Below are 15,720 nucleotides of genomic sequence, written 5' to 3'. Positions count from 1 at the left end.
GACACAGACACCAGAAAAATGTGAATGGTTTGTTTGTGGATACTCAAAATTGCTCAATTGTAGTTTGAATTACTCCAAGAGGTATTGTACGGAGGACTCACTTGAGCTCGATCAATCCTGTAGAATCGATCCGCTGTTGTAGCTGCAAACACAAAACATATAAAACAACACAAATCAGGCCTCTGATTAGGTACCAGACATTCAAGAGCAAGTTCAAGCAGAAGAGATGACAGAACATCTCTCTCTCCAATTACACAACAGTACTGTTTCAACATCTGAACTCTATAAAACCCTGGGATATTTTTGTCAACTCAAACACTTGATTGAGACTACTGGGTAAGGAAGCTGGGTTGATGTGTCCCAATATGAGTTAATTATAGCTCATAATCAATAACCCAACAGTACTCACGACAGGCATACGTTTAGAACCTAGAAGAAAACTAATCAAAGCATAATAATCAACATTTATTTAACAATTTTTAATTAACACTTAAAGGAATATTGTTTAACTGTATAAGATGTGTTGAGTTGCCATTCTTTTCTGCACTTTTGTTTATATTTTTGTCTATTTTTGTTTTCTTGCAATATTTTTTTTAACCTTTTGATAATTACTATAGCCTGTCAAAGTGATTTTAATTTCCAACTCATTTTGAGAGTACAGTCATTTTCAGCAGTATAGTAATTTTTTAGCTATAGTTAAAAAATGTAGGATCAAATATTTAACCTAACCCAGCTGGGTCATAAAGAAAGATTTCAAAATATGTTCATAGTTGACATGGGCCCCTGACACTCCTGGACAGGTTCGGCTGCAACAAATGTCAGTAAGATGATCTGAGTGCCAATCAGAAGGTGCCAAAAGGCAGCAGGCCAAGTGCTTAGACCAGCGGTGTTGCTGGATTTGTGAAGGTGTGTGACACAAGACACTCCCCTCATGTTGTCTTAATGAGCGGGAAAACAGAGATTGCTGTGGGTCTCACATCTCACCAAACAAATTACTCCCAAAGATAATGCATATGCTGAAAATGCATACACAAATTCCCACGAACTTACCCACATACCTGAATATAACACATTTGCAGCATAAATAATGAAAGCACATGATTTCTCATACTCTGGGGCATGAATGATCTACGATGATCCATGAAAACTGTATAACACTGGCCTCGGATCAGACTTTCCCCCTGCTTGCACTGGTAATTATTTGACAGCAACTTCATAACACTGAGCTGAGATCAGAAGTTCTACCACAATCACTCTGAAAAGTTCTGACTCATCCTGCAGTTCTCTGCTCTGCTAATAAAGCCCTCTGAAGCTTTTTAGTCTTGAAATGAGGAGATGAGTTTTGCTCTGGGCCGGTGGGAGGAGAGGAAGGAGGGACTGGAATGAAAGGTGGAAAGATGCATTGATGCATTCCCCTGAATTGAACAGGGGATTGTGATCTACTATTTCACTGGTTTGATGTGTAGCAGTCTAGGATCTATGTGAATGTGACTCAGCTGTCACAGAGGATTTGTGTATAATGATGACTGACTCTCCGTATCTTGAGATGCTGTCAAAGGAAGTCTGATGGCCCTTTCAACGCCAATGCTTCAATGCACCTCTAAACAAAAGCATCACTTGTATGCGAATGGCTATTTATTTTTATTTATCAGTTCTCGTAGAATTCATAATGTGTATAATTATCTCTTTGCTTCTTGAAAGTTCAGTGCATTAGGGAATGTTTACATATGAAAAATGTCATCTAAAAGCCTTGACTCCTTGATGCACAAAATAATTTTCTCTCTTATCAATGTATTTAAATTAGTTGCCATTATATGGCACTATATAAGTGTGCATTGATGCTACTAGGTTGTGAACACATCATTGCATCCTATTCATCAAGGCTTAGGTAGTGAGATTCTCCACTTTTCATTGAGCTGACGTTAATCTACATCTCCACAGCTTCACGCTGATCAAAAAGGAGATTACCACAAGAACTGGAAAGCTGTTCATATAAAGGTATGCATAATGCAAATAATGAGCTTGTAGGATAGAGTGTAAATCAAACAAAGCACTGTTTACCGTTCAAAAGTCTGAGGTCAGTATGACTTATTGTTTCTGAAAGAGGTCTCTTGCTGTATGCTCACCAAGGTTGCAATTATTTGATCATAAATACAGTAAACAAAAAAGTAATACTGTGAAATATTATAATGTTATAACAAAAAAAACTGCTCCCTATTGGAATTTATTTTAAAAATGTACTTGAATGGTAGTCTATTTTAAAAATAAGAAAAAAATTTTTTTTAAATGCATGCCTCGGTAGTGCCTTAAATTTTGAGAGTTCCTGCTGATCTGCAGGTGTTATCTGGTGGAACACACGTAGAGTTCATCATTCCAGACATGCAGTTATTATAAACAGCTCCTACTTCTTTCCCTGTGGCTGTAATTCTCACCTGCTGACAGTAATCATCTTAGCACTCCTTATTAGCACTGAAGTGCCAGAGTAGATTCTGTTCTTTAGTATGGAGATTCATGACTCTTTGTCTTTTCCTAGCTTTGATTCTAGCACTGATAAGAGAATAGTTTGTGGGTCTGACTCATGGTTTTGAATTTCTGACCTTTACTCTTTGCCATTTTATTCACTGCAAACACCTACAGCTTTGTGCACTGATAAACATAACTCCAGCCCACATTCTTGAGGACCACCATGGCACACTTGCTGTTCAGTACCCCAGATCTCACTCGAATTCCAACATACAAACTACTGTGAATACTCACAGTCGAGAAAGCACCATTTTGGCGACAGCCTCTGAGATGACAAAGCCTTCAATTTTGTCCCGTCACCTTCCTGTGAATGGAAGGAGAAAAAAGTACAGGGTAGGAGATGGGAAGAGAAGAAAGGTTGATAAAATACAGATTAGTGCCAGTTTATGCCACTTAAAGCAAATGAACAGTATATGAATGCATGTTTTTATCACACACACACGGACCTGTCATTATTTTCAGTCACATCAGTTCTTTCCCTAAAGCAGCAAACTGCCATTTATAGATCTACATAAGTCATGCAATAGTGTCAAATACACACTACAAAGACTACATTTAAAGCACACACAGAACACAACACCTGCATGCACCATCACTATAAAGAAAGCTGCCATTCTCAACAGAGGCTAAACGTGATCCAAGGCATCCATCCAAACAAAGCACACGGGAGCACTTAGGACCCAGGGGAAATATCCAGGGAACCAAGTTCTGAATGAGTGGATTTAATAACTTTCTGCATTTTATGCTTATTTGAAGTTTCACCTAAAACATCTGTCATAAGGGAATGCAGTACTAACAAGGGTTAGGGTCTTCATGCCTGCAAACAGACTAGTGTCTAGGAGGCGCTAGAGTGCTCTTAATCTCACAGAATGATGTGGAAGAGATTTAGGATGAATTGCAGAATACTCTGCTTTAGGGATCATGTTAAGCTCTATCTGAAAACAAACTTTCTTGCTCATTTTATCTCTCTAGGGGTTTATGCACTCTCACAGTAAACATATCTGCCTCCAAGCCTATTTTTAGTGTACACAAATGTGCTGCTGAAGTTTATCTAGTTTAGGTTTGTAGAAGCATGTTCATCAAAATCTGACAAACAGCACTGTGTTTTTTTTTTTTTGGTTCTTTGTCCAGGCTGTATTTCCAGTCTTGTTCCTAAAAGTGCTCCAGGTGTGCCTGTCTCACCTCTTGCAGGTGTCTCACCCACCTGGAGCACCAGCCGCTGCAGAGATGGGTGACACGACACAAAGTCCTGCAGGAGACCCCATTAAATTAGATAAACACTCACTAAGCCCATCAGATCAGCCCATCAGTTCAGATACATACACAATCATATAAGATTGCAGCAGATGGACAACAGTGTTGTGTTTTACTCACCCTCGAGGCATGCTAGGTGTATATGACTTTCTTCTTTCAGATGAATCCAGTCGGAGTTATATTAAAAATTGTCCTGGCTATTCCAAGCTCTATCATTGCAGTCAGCGGGTGTTGCAGTTGAACGGTCCACAATCGTCAAATAAAGTGCGTGCATCCATAATAAAAACGTGCTTCACACAGATCCGGGGGGTTAATAAAGACCTCCTGTAGGAAATCCATGTGTTTTTGTAAGAAAAATATCCATATTTCAAACGTAATAAACACTTTTCTCTTACTTCTGGCATATGTCAATCGCGGAAGCCGTTCCAGCGGATGAGGTAAGACATTGCCTTGCGTGATTAGTGACGAACGCGGAGAGAGAACAAACCATAACGCCGGTCACGAATTATAAGTACAAACCGAAGATTTGCAAAGAAAAATGTCAGAGGATTTCAATATAAACCAAGAGGAGACTGGTTTTCCTTTGCTGAAGTAAGGAAACTTTGCTTCCTTTGCTCCTATACACAAAATCTTGAGACTAGCATATCTCAGAGGCATGCGTGCTGCACATACGTGCGGCGTCATCTGCCGGAACGGCTTCAGTGTATGACAGATAACGGAAGTGACAGAAAAGTGTTTATTACGTTTGAAATATGGATATTTTTCTTACAAAAACTCAGGGATTTGCTACAGGAGGCCTTTATTTACCCCCCGGAGCTGTGAGACACATTTTATTACGAATGCACAAGCTTTATTTGACGACTTGTGGACTGTTCAACTGCAACACCCGCTGACTGCAATGATAGAACTTGGAATAGCCAGGACAATTTTTAATATAACTCCGACTGGATTCTTTTGAAAGAAGAAAGTCATATACTCCTAGGATGCTTCGAGGTTGAGTAAAACACAGGCTAATTGTCATTTTTGGGTGAACTAACCCTTTAAGACTGTGAATGAATATGAGCATGTGAATTTGAGACTGTTCTTTTCGAAGAACACTTTATTCTGCAACAGACACTCACAGAACATTTATGCCCAGGGTAATTTTTTATGACCTGCTGCATAGTGTATGAGAGTGTGGGTGAGAGAGATCTGATCAAAATCAAACCATAATTTACTGTACATATCCTTCTAAATGACTGGTTTGGAAATCTTTTTTTTTTTTTATCTGATTGTGAAGTTATATTTGTACAAACACTGTTTCTTGATGGGAATGCATGAACTAAAACAAGGCCAGAATGGGGTGGCATGAATGAATAAGATAATCTATACCAGGTGCTCTCAACTGGTGGCTCGCAACAGTAGGGGAAAAAACAATGGTAAATGCATATAGTAATGTTCACCAAATCAAAAAATGAGCATACTCACAACGGTAAATTATTAGAATAACTTTTAAAAACACTGCACCTTATTTTTAGTTGCTGACGTCAAAGATTGTGTGCTATTTAATTTGTCACTTCACAAAAACAAGCTACACGAGGCTGATGCTGGCATGGATTCAAAATACATTATTACATAATGCTGAATATGGATTTATTTGCAAAATGACAAACGCTGTTTGTGCACTTCCCATTTTAATTATTCTGTTAATTATTGTCTAGAGAGCTTGGCATCATCGGAATTTAAAAGACATTTTTCTTATTTCATATGTAATTTTAATAATTGTTGGGCTATAATATTAGCAACATATTTTAATGTTTGATTTTTGGGCAGCATTTTACAATAAGGTTCAATTTATTAACATTGGTTAATGGTATCATGTACTAACAATGAACAATATACAAATAACAACCATTTATACATAATCCATTTATATATAAATATCATTTATACAGCTACATTCATAATAATTAGTTAACATTACCCTAGTAAATGTACAGCGGTATGAATGAACATGGGTAAAGGAACACTTTATGTATAATTTAAAGGGATAATTAACCCAGAATGAAAATTGTCATCATTTACTCAACTCAGTGTTGTCCTAAACCAGTTTGACTTTCCACTGTGGAATACATAAGAAGATATTTGAGAATTATTATTTTTTTTTTTTTCATAAAATGGAAGTCAATGGTCACCAAAACTGTTTGGTAATAAAGACTTTCTTTTTTTGGTGAAAGAAAGTCATACAGGTTTGGAATGACATGAGGGTGAATAAATGATGATAGAATTTGTTCATTTATTTAATAATATCCATTTCATTAACTATTGTTAATAAAGGTGTTGCTGGTTTTTCTTTGATACAGTTTTGATACTGTGTTGTGTTGCCACTAGATGTACAGTCTGGGTCCTAAAGGACAATTCAGTTGAGCACTACTGTTCGGTACTGTAGAGCAGTATAACTTCTCCCTCATTATATTCTGACTGTGACTGACTGTTCCCATCATTAATCAAACTCTAACACCTCTCTCCTTTCCTGTCCTCTTCATTTCTCACTTTCACCCCACCCTCTCATTTTTTTACCTCCTGTAGTCTCTCGATGTGAGCTCTGCAGGTTTCCAAATCACTGTCTCCCGGGACAACGATGAGACCCAGTGGAATTGCTGCGATGAGGAAAGCGGTAAAAAGAGAAGTTAGAACGAGGGATGGGGAGAAGAAACAGAATATTTCTATCACTCTCACAGTAACAGTCTACTGTGTGTTGTGAAAAACCTGGCCCACATTTTTCCTCTCAGGAGATACTGATCAGCAGTGGGAGAAAGAGTAAAAATAAAAGAAGACTGCGAAAGAAAGAAAGAAAGAAAGAAAGAAACTATTTTCAATCATGTATGGTATAAGCTAAGTCCTCTCTATCTTTGTGAATACATGTGTAAGCAGAAGAGTTGATGAATATGGTTTATGGCAGTAGTATGCAACATGCACTGGCTCAGACCCAATCAAACTCATTCAAACTAATCCACAGATTCCTCATGATACAAGGTCAGACAGTAATAGGATGTGATGGGGAGGATGTGGCAATTTTACTTGCACTAGAGTCTTAACCACTGCAGGCATTTTGTAGACACATGGCTCTAGGCCTGCTCTTAAATGTGCTGTCAGTGAGAGAATATGATGAAATATGATGTTTGTGCAGTGACTGCTGAGGGTACATGTGTCCTCTCATGCATATGGATATTCTCAAGTACAAGTCACTTTAGAGGAAAAGGGTAAAAAGCATAGATCCCACACTGAGTTCCTAACTGTAGCGTTTATAGACTCAACCACCCTTAGCGTTATGAAGATACAGTAGTGTACATCTGAAAGCTGGAGGAGCAGTAGTCATGCCCTACCCTGAGCTGAGTCTCACAGGCTTCAGAGAGGCAGGGTAATATTTCTAAATTAAATGAGCATTCTCAAGAGGACGGCAAGTATCTCTGACAAAGTGGGAAGCGAGAGAGTGAGACAGAGAGAAAGCGACAGGGGAAGCAGGAAGAAACGAGCAGAGAGAGAGAGAGAGTAGCGAGAGATGGGAGAGGTCTCTTCCATTGAGGAATGTTGGGTTGCTTAGCAACATCTGAACAGTCGTTCCCAAATTCAATTCAGGTTTGCTGTCCGCTCTCTCTCTTTCTGTTCAGTTGGTGATATTGTCAAGGCTCTTCTGAAGAGTGAAAAGGTACTGACAGCAGGAAGCAGATGAGAAACAGGGAAGTGTGGTATATTTTTGTATCACAAAGGAGAAAGTACAGAACAGCTGTATGAACAGCAAAGAGCTAATCGCTTTCTCACAGTTGACATGCACTTTAAAAGTTAGCAATAATTAGTCTGTCTGTGATGTTAAATGAACATCATGGCAGTCTGTTTTCTTTTTAAGATGTAAGATTAACAGGCCTAGATAATGTGATTGTAGCTCAGCTTTGTGCAGCATGTATACAAGTTAATCACACTACAATTTGTCTCTGCATAGTGCACTTCTGAAAAACAAAGGTGATGTGCAATGAGTATTCAATACTTCAGATTAAATCTGATCACACATTTGTATCATGTATACTTAGACAAATAGCTCAAATATAACTGCACATGTATATGCACTTACTGTTGCTTGCTCACACACACACACACACACACACACACACACACACACACAGACAGACATTCGTGCACACTAGCAGGATAAAACAAATCTTTAAAAATTTATTGTGAGGCTAAGAACTGATTTTTGAGAATAATTGCTGATACATCGCCAAAACCAGAAATGTGTGATGTTAAAATCTCTGATGGGTCAAATGTCAAAAACACAACAGAAGCATAACAGAAGCATCTGAATGTATTCTCAAAGATCTAATTAATTCTATCAAGTTCACGCCATAATCACTGACTGTAGAGATGGGACGACACCTAGTGCTGAGAAATACAACTGCAGCTTGAATGTACTTTTACAAAACACAAACAAAATCATTTGAATAAAATCGAAAAGATTTCAGTCCATTTTTGTGCAAGCTAACCTAGGACCATAACCGCTATAGACATCCACTTGTTAAGTTGTGACATATCAAATAAGAGTTTCTGGGTTTCAAGCCTCTAATCCATTGAAAGTGAGCATGCTATCTCAACAGCTGTTTATAAGCATTGCTTATTTAAAACACAGATTTAAGCTAAGCTTATAAAAATTCATGGTATACTCTACAGTCACAGTATCCCAGACACCAATATATTAACGATTCAGAAAAGATGAATCTATGTCTGGCCAACAGATTTCTGTATGAAGATAATAAAGGTTAAGATCATGATATTTCAGCACTATTACAGCACACAGTGAGCATATACTAGCACCATATGTTGTTTGCTTTTGGGATATGATAGAGCACTTGGAAACCTTAAAATCCTCATCAGATGTACGTAACAAGTGGATTGAGGAGGACACGTTTCCCCCTCCCCCTAATAATTACAAATAGCCAATATTTGATATTCTTGATGCTGCCCTGTTGCATTCCATTATGCACAGCTGTGTTTGTTGTTAGGATGACAAAAACATTTATAACTTCATTTTAACATAATTCTATGAGAATAGAGAAGCCCACACCACAACTATAACGATAACAACACAGAGAATGATATCGCTGGAATGTGGAATGTCTTTCTGAATGTGTTTTGTCCAGCTGATGAACAATGAAAACATTGACAGCCAATCAGAATCTAAATGATTTTAAAGAGATTGTGCATTTAAAGCGGCAGAATACATAACTGCAGCTTGTGCTTATAATAAACAGAACAGTATTGGTGTGGATGCTAATATCTTTATCGCAATAGTAATAATCTTTACAGTTATCATTCTTGGTGTGAACAGGCCATTAGACCTACAATATCTTTTATGCTTTTACTGTATTTCTTAAACTGAAATAGTTTTCTTTAATTAAAATGAACATGACAACCCTTCCCCCTCCAATGCTCAGGACATGGTTATGGCTTTGAACTAACCCTTTAATCACAGTACATCAGGAGTCACAAGCATATTTTCTGGACTGTAATGTGTGTGTTTTATACTTACAAGCTTCTTTGAGTTTCTCCTTGTCGTAGTGCAGAGCTTCATAATCGTGCATGCTGATACGGCTCACTCTGATCCGTAATCGTTCTGGAAATGGCTGCTGACTGCTGGATGAAAAAAAAAAATTCAGAGAAATTAAGAAGAAACAACATGCAAACACCAAGGATGTACAGTGATAAACAAAGCTTTCAAGAACAGCTGTGTGTAACAGCGAGTATGCAGTCTTGGCTAGGTACACTGCCGTGCACTTCACTAAACAGTGCTGCTGTCGCCACACTAATTAAATCTGTCTCCACTTCCGATATTTAGCTTTTTAAATGAGGTTTCATTACAGGCCTATCTGCCGCCGATACAATTCATTCACCTCGAATCAGTCAAGTGTAAAATTAACAAAACCTCAGAGAGAGCAAGAGAGAGAGAGAGAGAGAGAGAGAGAAAGAGAGAGAGAGAGAGAGAGAAAGAGAGAAAGAGAGAGAGCGATTATCTAATTTCAGCAGGACTAAGCAAATGTCTGTCCTTAGCAGCCATTTATGAGGGTAATATATTCACTTCAAGTGTCAAGGAAAAGAAATGAGACAGCGAATAAATCACGCTAAATTTTCACACTTTCAGTGACAGCTCAATAGAAAGAGACATCAATCCAGCAGTTTAACTTCCTGCTCACTCTGACTATTTTTTTAAACATCAGCTCATACCAAATACTTAAGTGTGTGTGTGTGTGTGTGTGTGTGTGTGTGTGTGTGTGTGTGTGTGTGTGTGTGTGTGTGTGTGTGTGTGTGTGTGTGTGTGTGTGTGTGTACACATTTTGGTACTGTGCCATTTTTTTTTTATAAAAAAAAAACACCAATGAAATATTAATATCATGTTAATACTTAATACTTCACATGATAATATTGTAAATAATCTGGCACCAGTTACTGACTGAATTCAGTGGCAATAACATATTACTACTGCTACACAAAATGTTATGTCGCCGGAGATGATGGACAAAAGTAAGTAACTCTACCCGCACGTGAGAAAAGTTAGCTTATTAGTGTAGGAGTTTTTTGGATTACATGGAAAAGATGTTGTGTTAGACACCCTAAGTAAGTTATTTTTGTTCTATTATAGTTATAAACTCTGTCTCTCTCTCTGCCTATTAACACTCTTATTTTGAGTGGGATTAATTGGCCAAAAAGAGAAAACACAAAAGAGATGAAGTTAAAGATGAATTTGACTTGACAGCATTTTTAAACATTTCTACAGATATCGCAAAAATATCATTATTCTTATGGCGAGTGTAACCATGTAGTGAATATATGATATTGAGACAGCCATAATATTCACACAGCAACATGTTGCACTCACTCATTGAGCAGTGGTATTGATGTGCGTCTCTTGGTTTTCTGCACCATGTTGGCCTGGTTTCTCAGAGAGATGTGAATAACAGATGGAGCTAGCTTGCAAGGCTCGCCATCCACCTGCATGGGGATCGACTTAAAGGTGGTGAGGGTGACTTCTCGACACTGATTTAACCTCTCACCGTGACCTCCGACCTGCAGCGTGGCCTACAGTCATAACAAACAATACAGGGACTGTAAATTCACCAATCGTACTATAAAACTCACTTCAAATTAATTCAGGTAGGTGAAACATACCAGTGATGTCATTGTGAACCCAATGACCTCAATGCAGCCATCATCATGACGCTGAGGCTCAAAGTCATGATGCTCACTTGGATTGCCCCATGGCATAGTGCCCGCACAGTACCTGCGATTAATAGGAACATCCAAACATGCAGACTCTTCACACAGACTTATCTAGAACTGAAATTTCAGCTTTGCCATCACAGGAATACTCTTAAAAATACATAAAAATAGAAAACCGTAATTTTAAATCGTAAAAATATTTCACAGTATTACAGTTGTACTATATTTTTCATCAAGTAAGTGCAGCCTTGTTGAGCATAAGAGACTTCTTTCAAAAACATGAAAAAAGCTTACAGACGCCAAACTTTTGAAGGGTAGTGAAAGAAAGAACAAATCACAGAAAAAGATTTTGTGTGTTACCTGGGGATATTGAGGAAGACCAGGCATTGCAGCTTCAAATCCTGGACTTTAGAGGTCAAATCTGTGCCGTCACACTATTGAGAATGAGAGAGAGAAGAAAGTGGTAAAACTGAATAAGTCAGCAGAACAAACCAACAGTCAGCAGAAAAAAGGTTGCAACTCAAATTTAGGCACACTACAGTACCTCTCAGTGTTAAAGCCCAAGAGGAAGAAATGCAAACAAACAAGCGTGCAAAAACAGAGACTTAGAGTCAAACCTAAAAAAAAACATCATTTTGATTTGCATTTCAAAACACACATATTTTCCCTCTTGTTCTGCACAAAGGGGTCTTTGTTTAGTTTAACTCCATACGTACCACAACTTTAATGTGTTTAGCCAGGTCTTTGGAGCTGCCCATCAAGAAATCAGAAAACGCTGTCTGTAGAAAAATGAAACATCATTTGCATTTCTGTCACCACCAATTCACTGTCAAATTATTAATGTTGTGGTTGACAAAGAGGTTTGCAATTATTAAAATGGTGATGTATAACGGAAGTAGCGACTTTTCTCTGTATTGTGATAAAGAGAAACAGGTTATTGAAAAGAAAAAAAAATGTTGGGCAGGGACTTGTTTCTATGCATTGTTTATTGATTGGATAAAGGCAGATCTGAATGCTAGCTCGAAGTCGACTGTAAGAAAGGGGTCAAGATTAAGTGGACTAAATGATTGGGGAAGCCCAGCATACTGGAAGAGCCCATTATGACATTTTGATTGAGAATTACAATGTCAAAACTTAAAAAAGGAAAAAAAAAAGAAACATGCATGGATGAATCATTCACAATAAGACCAACAGCACGTATTCAGAAAACAGACAGGATGAAGTGAGGACTTTGTAAGAACTTGGCTGTTTGAGTGTGAGAGTTTGTGTGTGTTTCACTTACCCCTGCATAGAACATTTTGTTTCTGAATCGGCTGTTAAATTTCTCAGGGTTGGCCTCTGAAGAGTGAGAGGACAAACCATCATTAATCTCAATTAGCACCAAAAAAGAGTGACCTCGCAGAAGAAACTCAAGCCTTTACTCTCACACAGTCACTGTCTAGTTACATTTATATGACAGACAAGTGCCTTTACACCAACCTCGGGATTCATGGAACTCTAAAGTCACATGAGCATCAAACCCAAGGCTGAAGTAATTATTGAAGACGTCCAAAGGGAGCTGTGGAGCAAAGAAACATCAGTCACTCTTCAGCTGCTTACGTACTGATACAAACAGAAACAGCACTGCAGGTGGAGCTCTTACTGTACCTTGTCTGTCACCTGCTCGTCTCTTTCCTCTGACCCCGCCTCTGGGTTGGGCTTCACAGTAAGATTCCATCGATCCAGCTGTACAATATTCCCATCTTCAACGTGAGACAGGATTTTACTCAGAGGTTCATCTGTGTAACCCTACATGCATACGGTCGTACAAAAAAATGCCCATTTAGTAAACCATTCTATAAATGGATGAGCAGATTATGCTGCATCAATTACAATGAAAATTGCAATGAAGAAATTTAATAAAGTTCTTCTGACTGATGTTTGAAATGAATGCATCTGACTGTGCAGATTTCACTCACTCCACCCCAGTTTAGCGTCCTAGCGAGGTCATTTCCCGTGCCCAGAGGAAGTACTGCCACAGCAGGAGAAGGGTTTAGCTGCAGCTGATCAAGAGCCGACAAAATCCAGCCCACCTGAGTCAAAGAATCATTTAACATGATTTTGTGTGTGCATGTGTGTGTGTGTGTGTGAGAGAGAGAGAGAGAGAGAGAGAGAGAGAGAGAGAGAAATGCATTGAATGTTCAAAAAACATTTAAATAAAATCCATAAAAATCTAAATGTCCCTATCACATACACACGGCTAAAACCATCTAATACCTACATGACAAACAAGTCAGAGTTAGATATCTTGTTTTGTAAAATCACATCAAACCTAGAGAACCTCACAGAAACACAGCAGAATGTGAATATATGGAGTGTTTAACTCAGAAAACAGCAGTTCAGCTGTTCAGCAGGGTGGAAGACAGTGATGGGAAGGGTGGATTAAAACTCCTTATTTCAGTTGGGCTTAAGGCATTATTCCCAAACTTCTCTCTCATGGATCAAAGTCAGGGTATGAAATATGACTGCGTTCAGATTCCACTTTAACACTCTTAATTACTCACACAGACGGGTTACAGAAATGTGACAACATGGGGTAAACCAGGACACACACGTCAGTGTTATATGTCAGAAAACTCCTCAAACACATGACTCAGCTGAACAGTGTCATAGTATTATGATTTATGAGAATCATCTCTCACACTGCTCACAGGCTAGGAGATAACACTGCAGTGCCGCCCCCTGCTGGAGGGCTTCATAATTCCTACATAAACCATTCACCTAACATCTACAACAATCGACGATCACATACTATTTCTTAGCAGATTATTGTAACATATAGACACACACACACTCACCGTGCCATCCCCACCACAGGCCAAAATTCTCAAGTTGTGAACTTTGCGATACATCTCCAAGCTAAATTATATACAAAAAAAGAGAAAAAAAAAACACATAAAAATATCATTCATCTTATTGAAACACATCATACCAGTGGGGCAGATAAGTATTGTTATTCTGAAGCATGTGTCCTATCCTGTGGCTCAGTGGTAGAGCAAGGTTGTGGGTTCGATTCCCAGGGAACACACATACTGGTAAAAAATGTATAGCCTAAATGCACTGTAAGTCGCTTTGGATAAAAGCGTCTGCTAAATACATAAATGTAAATGTAAGCAGGACTACCCAAAATAACTGCTTTTTTTATGAGCTGATGAAAAGCTAATAAAAGCTGTTAAAGTGGTTCAGATGACAAAAACAGGGAACTACTGTTGTGAAGTATTCCACATGCAGGCACTGACCCTTCCTGAGGACCCCCCTGACTGAGATCAAAGACCTGCCGAGGGTTCAGATACCACAGAAAGGACTGGATGATTTTAGCTCCCTGAGAGAGAAGAAGATGACAGCAGGAGGAAAATTGTTGATTTATAATTTATATGGTTTATCTAATTATTATTAATGTAATTAGTACTAAATAATTACTTAATATCTTTGCTATAATTATAATACCTGGTTTCCTCCACTCTTTGGGTTTACAAACACCAGCAGTGGCTTCATGAGTTGAGAAGGAAAAGGTCTCACAATGAAGGGCTTCCATCGAGCCTCCTGGAAAAGAAGAAAGAGAGAGAGAGATAGAGAAAGAGAGACTAGGGGTGAAGGTGTAAAAATCCAAAAAAGTGTTGCTTATTTAACTGAATCATTCTCAGGCAAACAAAAACTATTACTTGATTGTACACATACCTCTGCTCCTTTCTTGCTGGATTTGCGTTTGAAAGATGTTCGTTTCTTCTTTTTGCTTGACTTTAGTGAGGACTATGGTTAAAAAGTAGCACAATAACATTAAAAATGCGCTCCACAGCAAAATCAAACACATTCATTAAAAACACAATGAAAAACTGCAGTACCTGTTGATGAAAAGATTTACATTTCAGCATAAAAATGCTCTCTGGTTCTATACAGTTTCTGAGCATTTAAAATTCATGGAAAACACAGAACAGCTGCCATTTTTTCTTCAATTTTTTTACTTATTCTAATTTAGTGCTGAACAAAGAATGCTATATCATACATTTTATGTGTTGGGAGTTTTTAAACAATTCAGTGAAGACACAAAAAATTCAGAACATACTGTAATAAAACAGAGCAGAACATTTCTTTAACAGATTTGGAAAAGTAAGTAATACTACACCACGATTTGAAGATTTAGATCTGTTTGTAGAAATGCTGCTCAGAGCTTTGTAGGGTTTGTACTGAAGGTGTTTGTAGCGTTTTGCATTCAATTTAGTCATAGAGATGCTGAGAGCTCTACATAATAATTTACACAGCCACCAAATTCAATTCACTATCCAATTCAATTTGTTGATGTTTCCCATAAAACTGCCCAACAACCCCAACGGAGAGGCAACAGGGTGTAATGTGTGCATACCTGAGGTCGGCGAACCCGTATGATCCAGGTAGGAGGTACTATAACGGCGGCATGTGCTCCTAATGAACACGGTTCTTCTATCTGCTGCAGCATAAAGCATGTGACCTTATTATGATACTGCAGACAGAATGAGAAAGAGAGGAAAGTTACACACACTTACATACTCTGCGATATGAAAACACACTAATGCATACAGCCTGAGAGACTTACTGCTTGTTTGCACCAGGAGCAGCTAATGGCTACAATCTCTTTACTGTGAAAGGCAAATTTCTGCTGAAACCCCTGTAGGTGGAGATCAG

At 38.3% G+C, this 15,720-nt stretch overlaps 1 protein-coding gene across 11 annotated transcripts in view; it reads right to left on the bottom strand.

The window, feature by feature from the left end:
* The window catches only part of LOC109086484 (diacylglycerol kinase zeta-like), a 116,582-nt gene that overhangs the window by 24,345 nt on the left and 76,517 nt on the right, over nucleotides 1–15,720 (bottom strand). For 8 of the 11 annotated variants that reach the window (XR_006160466.1, XM_042760423.1, XM_042760426.1 and 5 more), the window contains 19 exons: nucleotides 15,632–15,703; nucleotides 15,422–15,538; nucleotides 14,740–14,811; nucleotides 14,509–14,604; nucleotides 14,301–14,383; nucleotides 13,860–13,920; nucleotides 12,981–13,094; nucleotides 12,670–12,810; nucleotides 12,502–12,580; nucleotides 12,305–12,360; nucleotides 11,739–11,801; nucleotides 11,383–11,456; nucleotides 10,972–11,083; nucleotides 10,682–10,881; nucleotides 9,338–9,441; nucleotides 6,337–6,416; nucleotides 3,728–3,772; nucleotides 2,758–2,827; nucleotides 102–142 (listed from right to left, as the gene is read on the bottom strand). Coding sequence is in view for 10 of the 11 variants with exons in the window: in XM_042760423.1 (XP_042616357.1) it covers nucleotides 102–142; nucleotides 2,758–2,827; nucleotides 3,728–3,772; nucleotides 6,337–6,416; nucleotides 9,338–9,441; nucleotides 10,682–10,881; nucleotides 10,972–11,083; nucleotides 11,383–11,456; nucleotides 11,739–11,801; nucleotides 12,305–12,360; nucleotides 12,502–12,580; nucleotides 12,670–12,810; nucleotides 12,981–13,094; nucleotides 13,860–13,920; nucleotides 14,301–14,383; nucleotides 14,509–14,604; nucleotides 14,740–14,811; nucleotides 15,422–15,538; nucleotides 15,632–15,703 (1,680 nt within the window). In the remaining variant the exon portion in view is untranslated. The remainder of the gene's footprint in view (nucleotides 1–101; nucleotides 143–2,757; nucleotides 2,828–3,727; nucleotides 3,773–6,336; nucleotides 6,417–9,337; nucleotides 9,442–10,681; nucleotides 10,882–10,971; nucleotides 11,084–11,382; nucleotides 11,457–11,738; nucleotides 11,802–12,304; nucleotides 12,361–12,501; nucleotides 12,581–12,669; nucleotides 12,811–12,980; nucleotides 13,095–13,859; nucleotides 13,921–14,300; nucleotides 14,384–14,508; nucleotides 14,605–14,739; nucleotides 14,812–15,421; nucleotides 15,539–15,631; nucleotides 15,704–15,720) is intronic. The other 3 variants (XM_042760424.1, XM_042760432.1, XM_042760425.1) reach the window with 2 other exon arrangements.

This window comes from Cyprinus carpio, chromosome A7, assembly GCF_018340385.1.
Source record: "Cyprinus carpio isolate SPL01 chromosome A7, ASM1834038v1, whole genome shotgun sequence".
NCBI classification, from domain to species: domain Eukaryota; kingdom Metazoa; phylum Chordata; class Actinopteri; order Cypriniformes; family Cyprinidae; genus Cyprinus; species Cyprinus carpio.
This window is presented reverse-complemented; position numbering and strand designations above follow the sequence as displayed.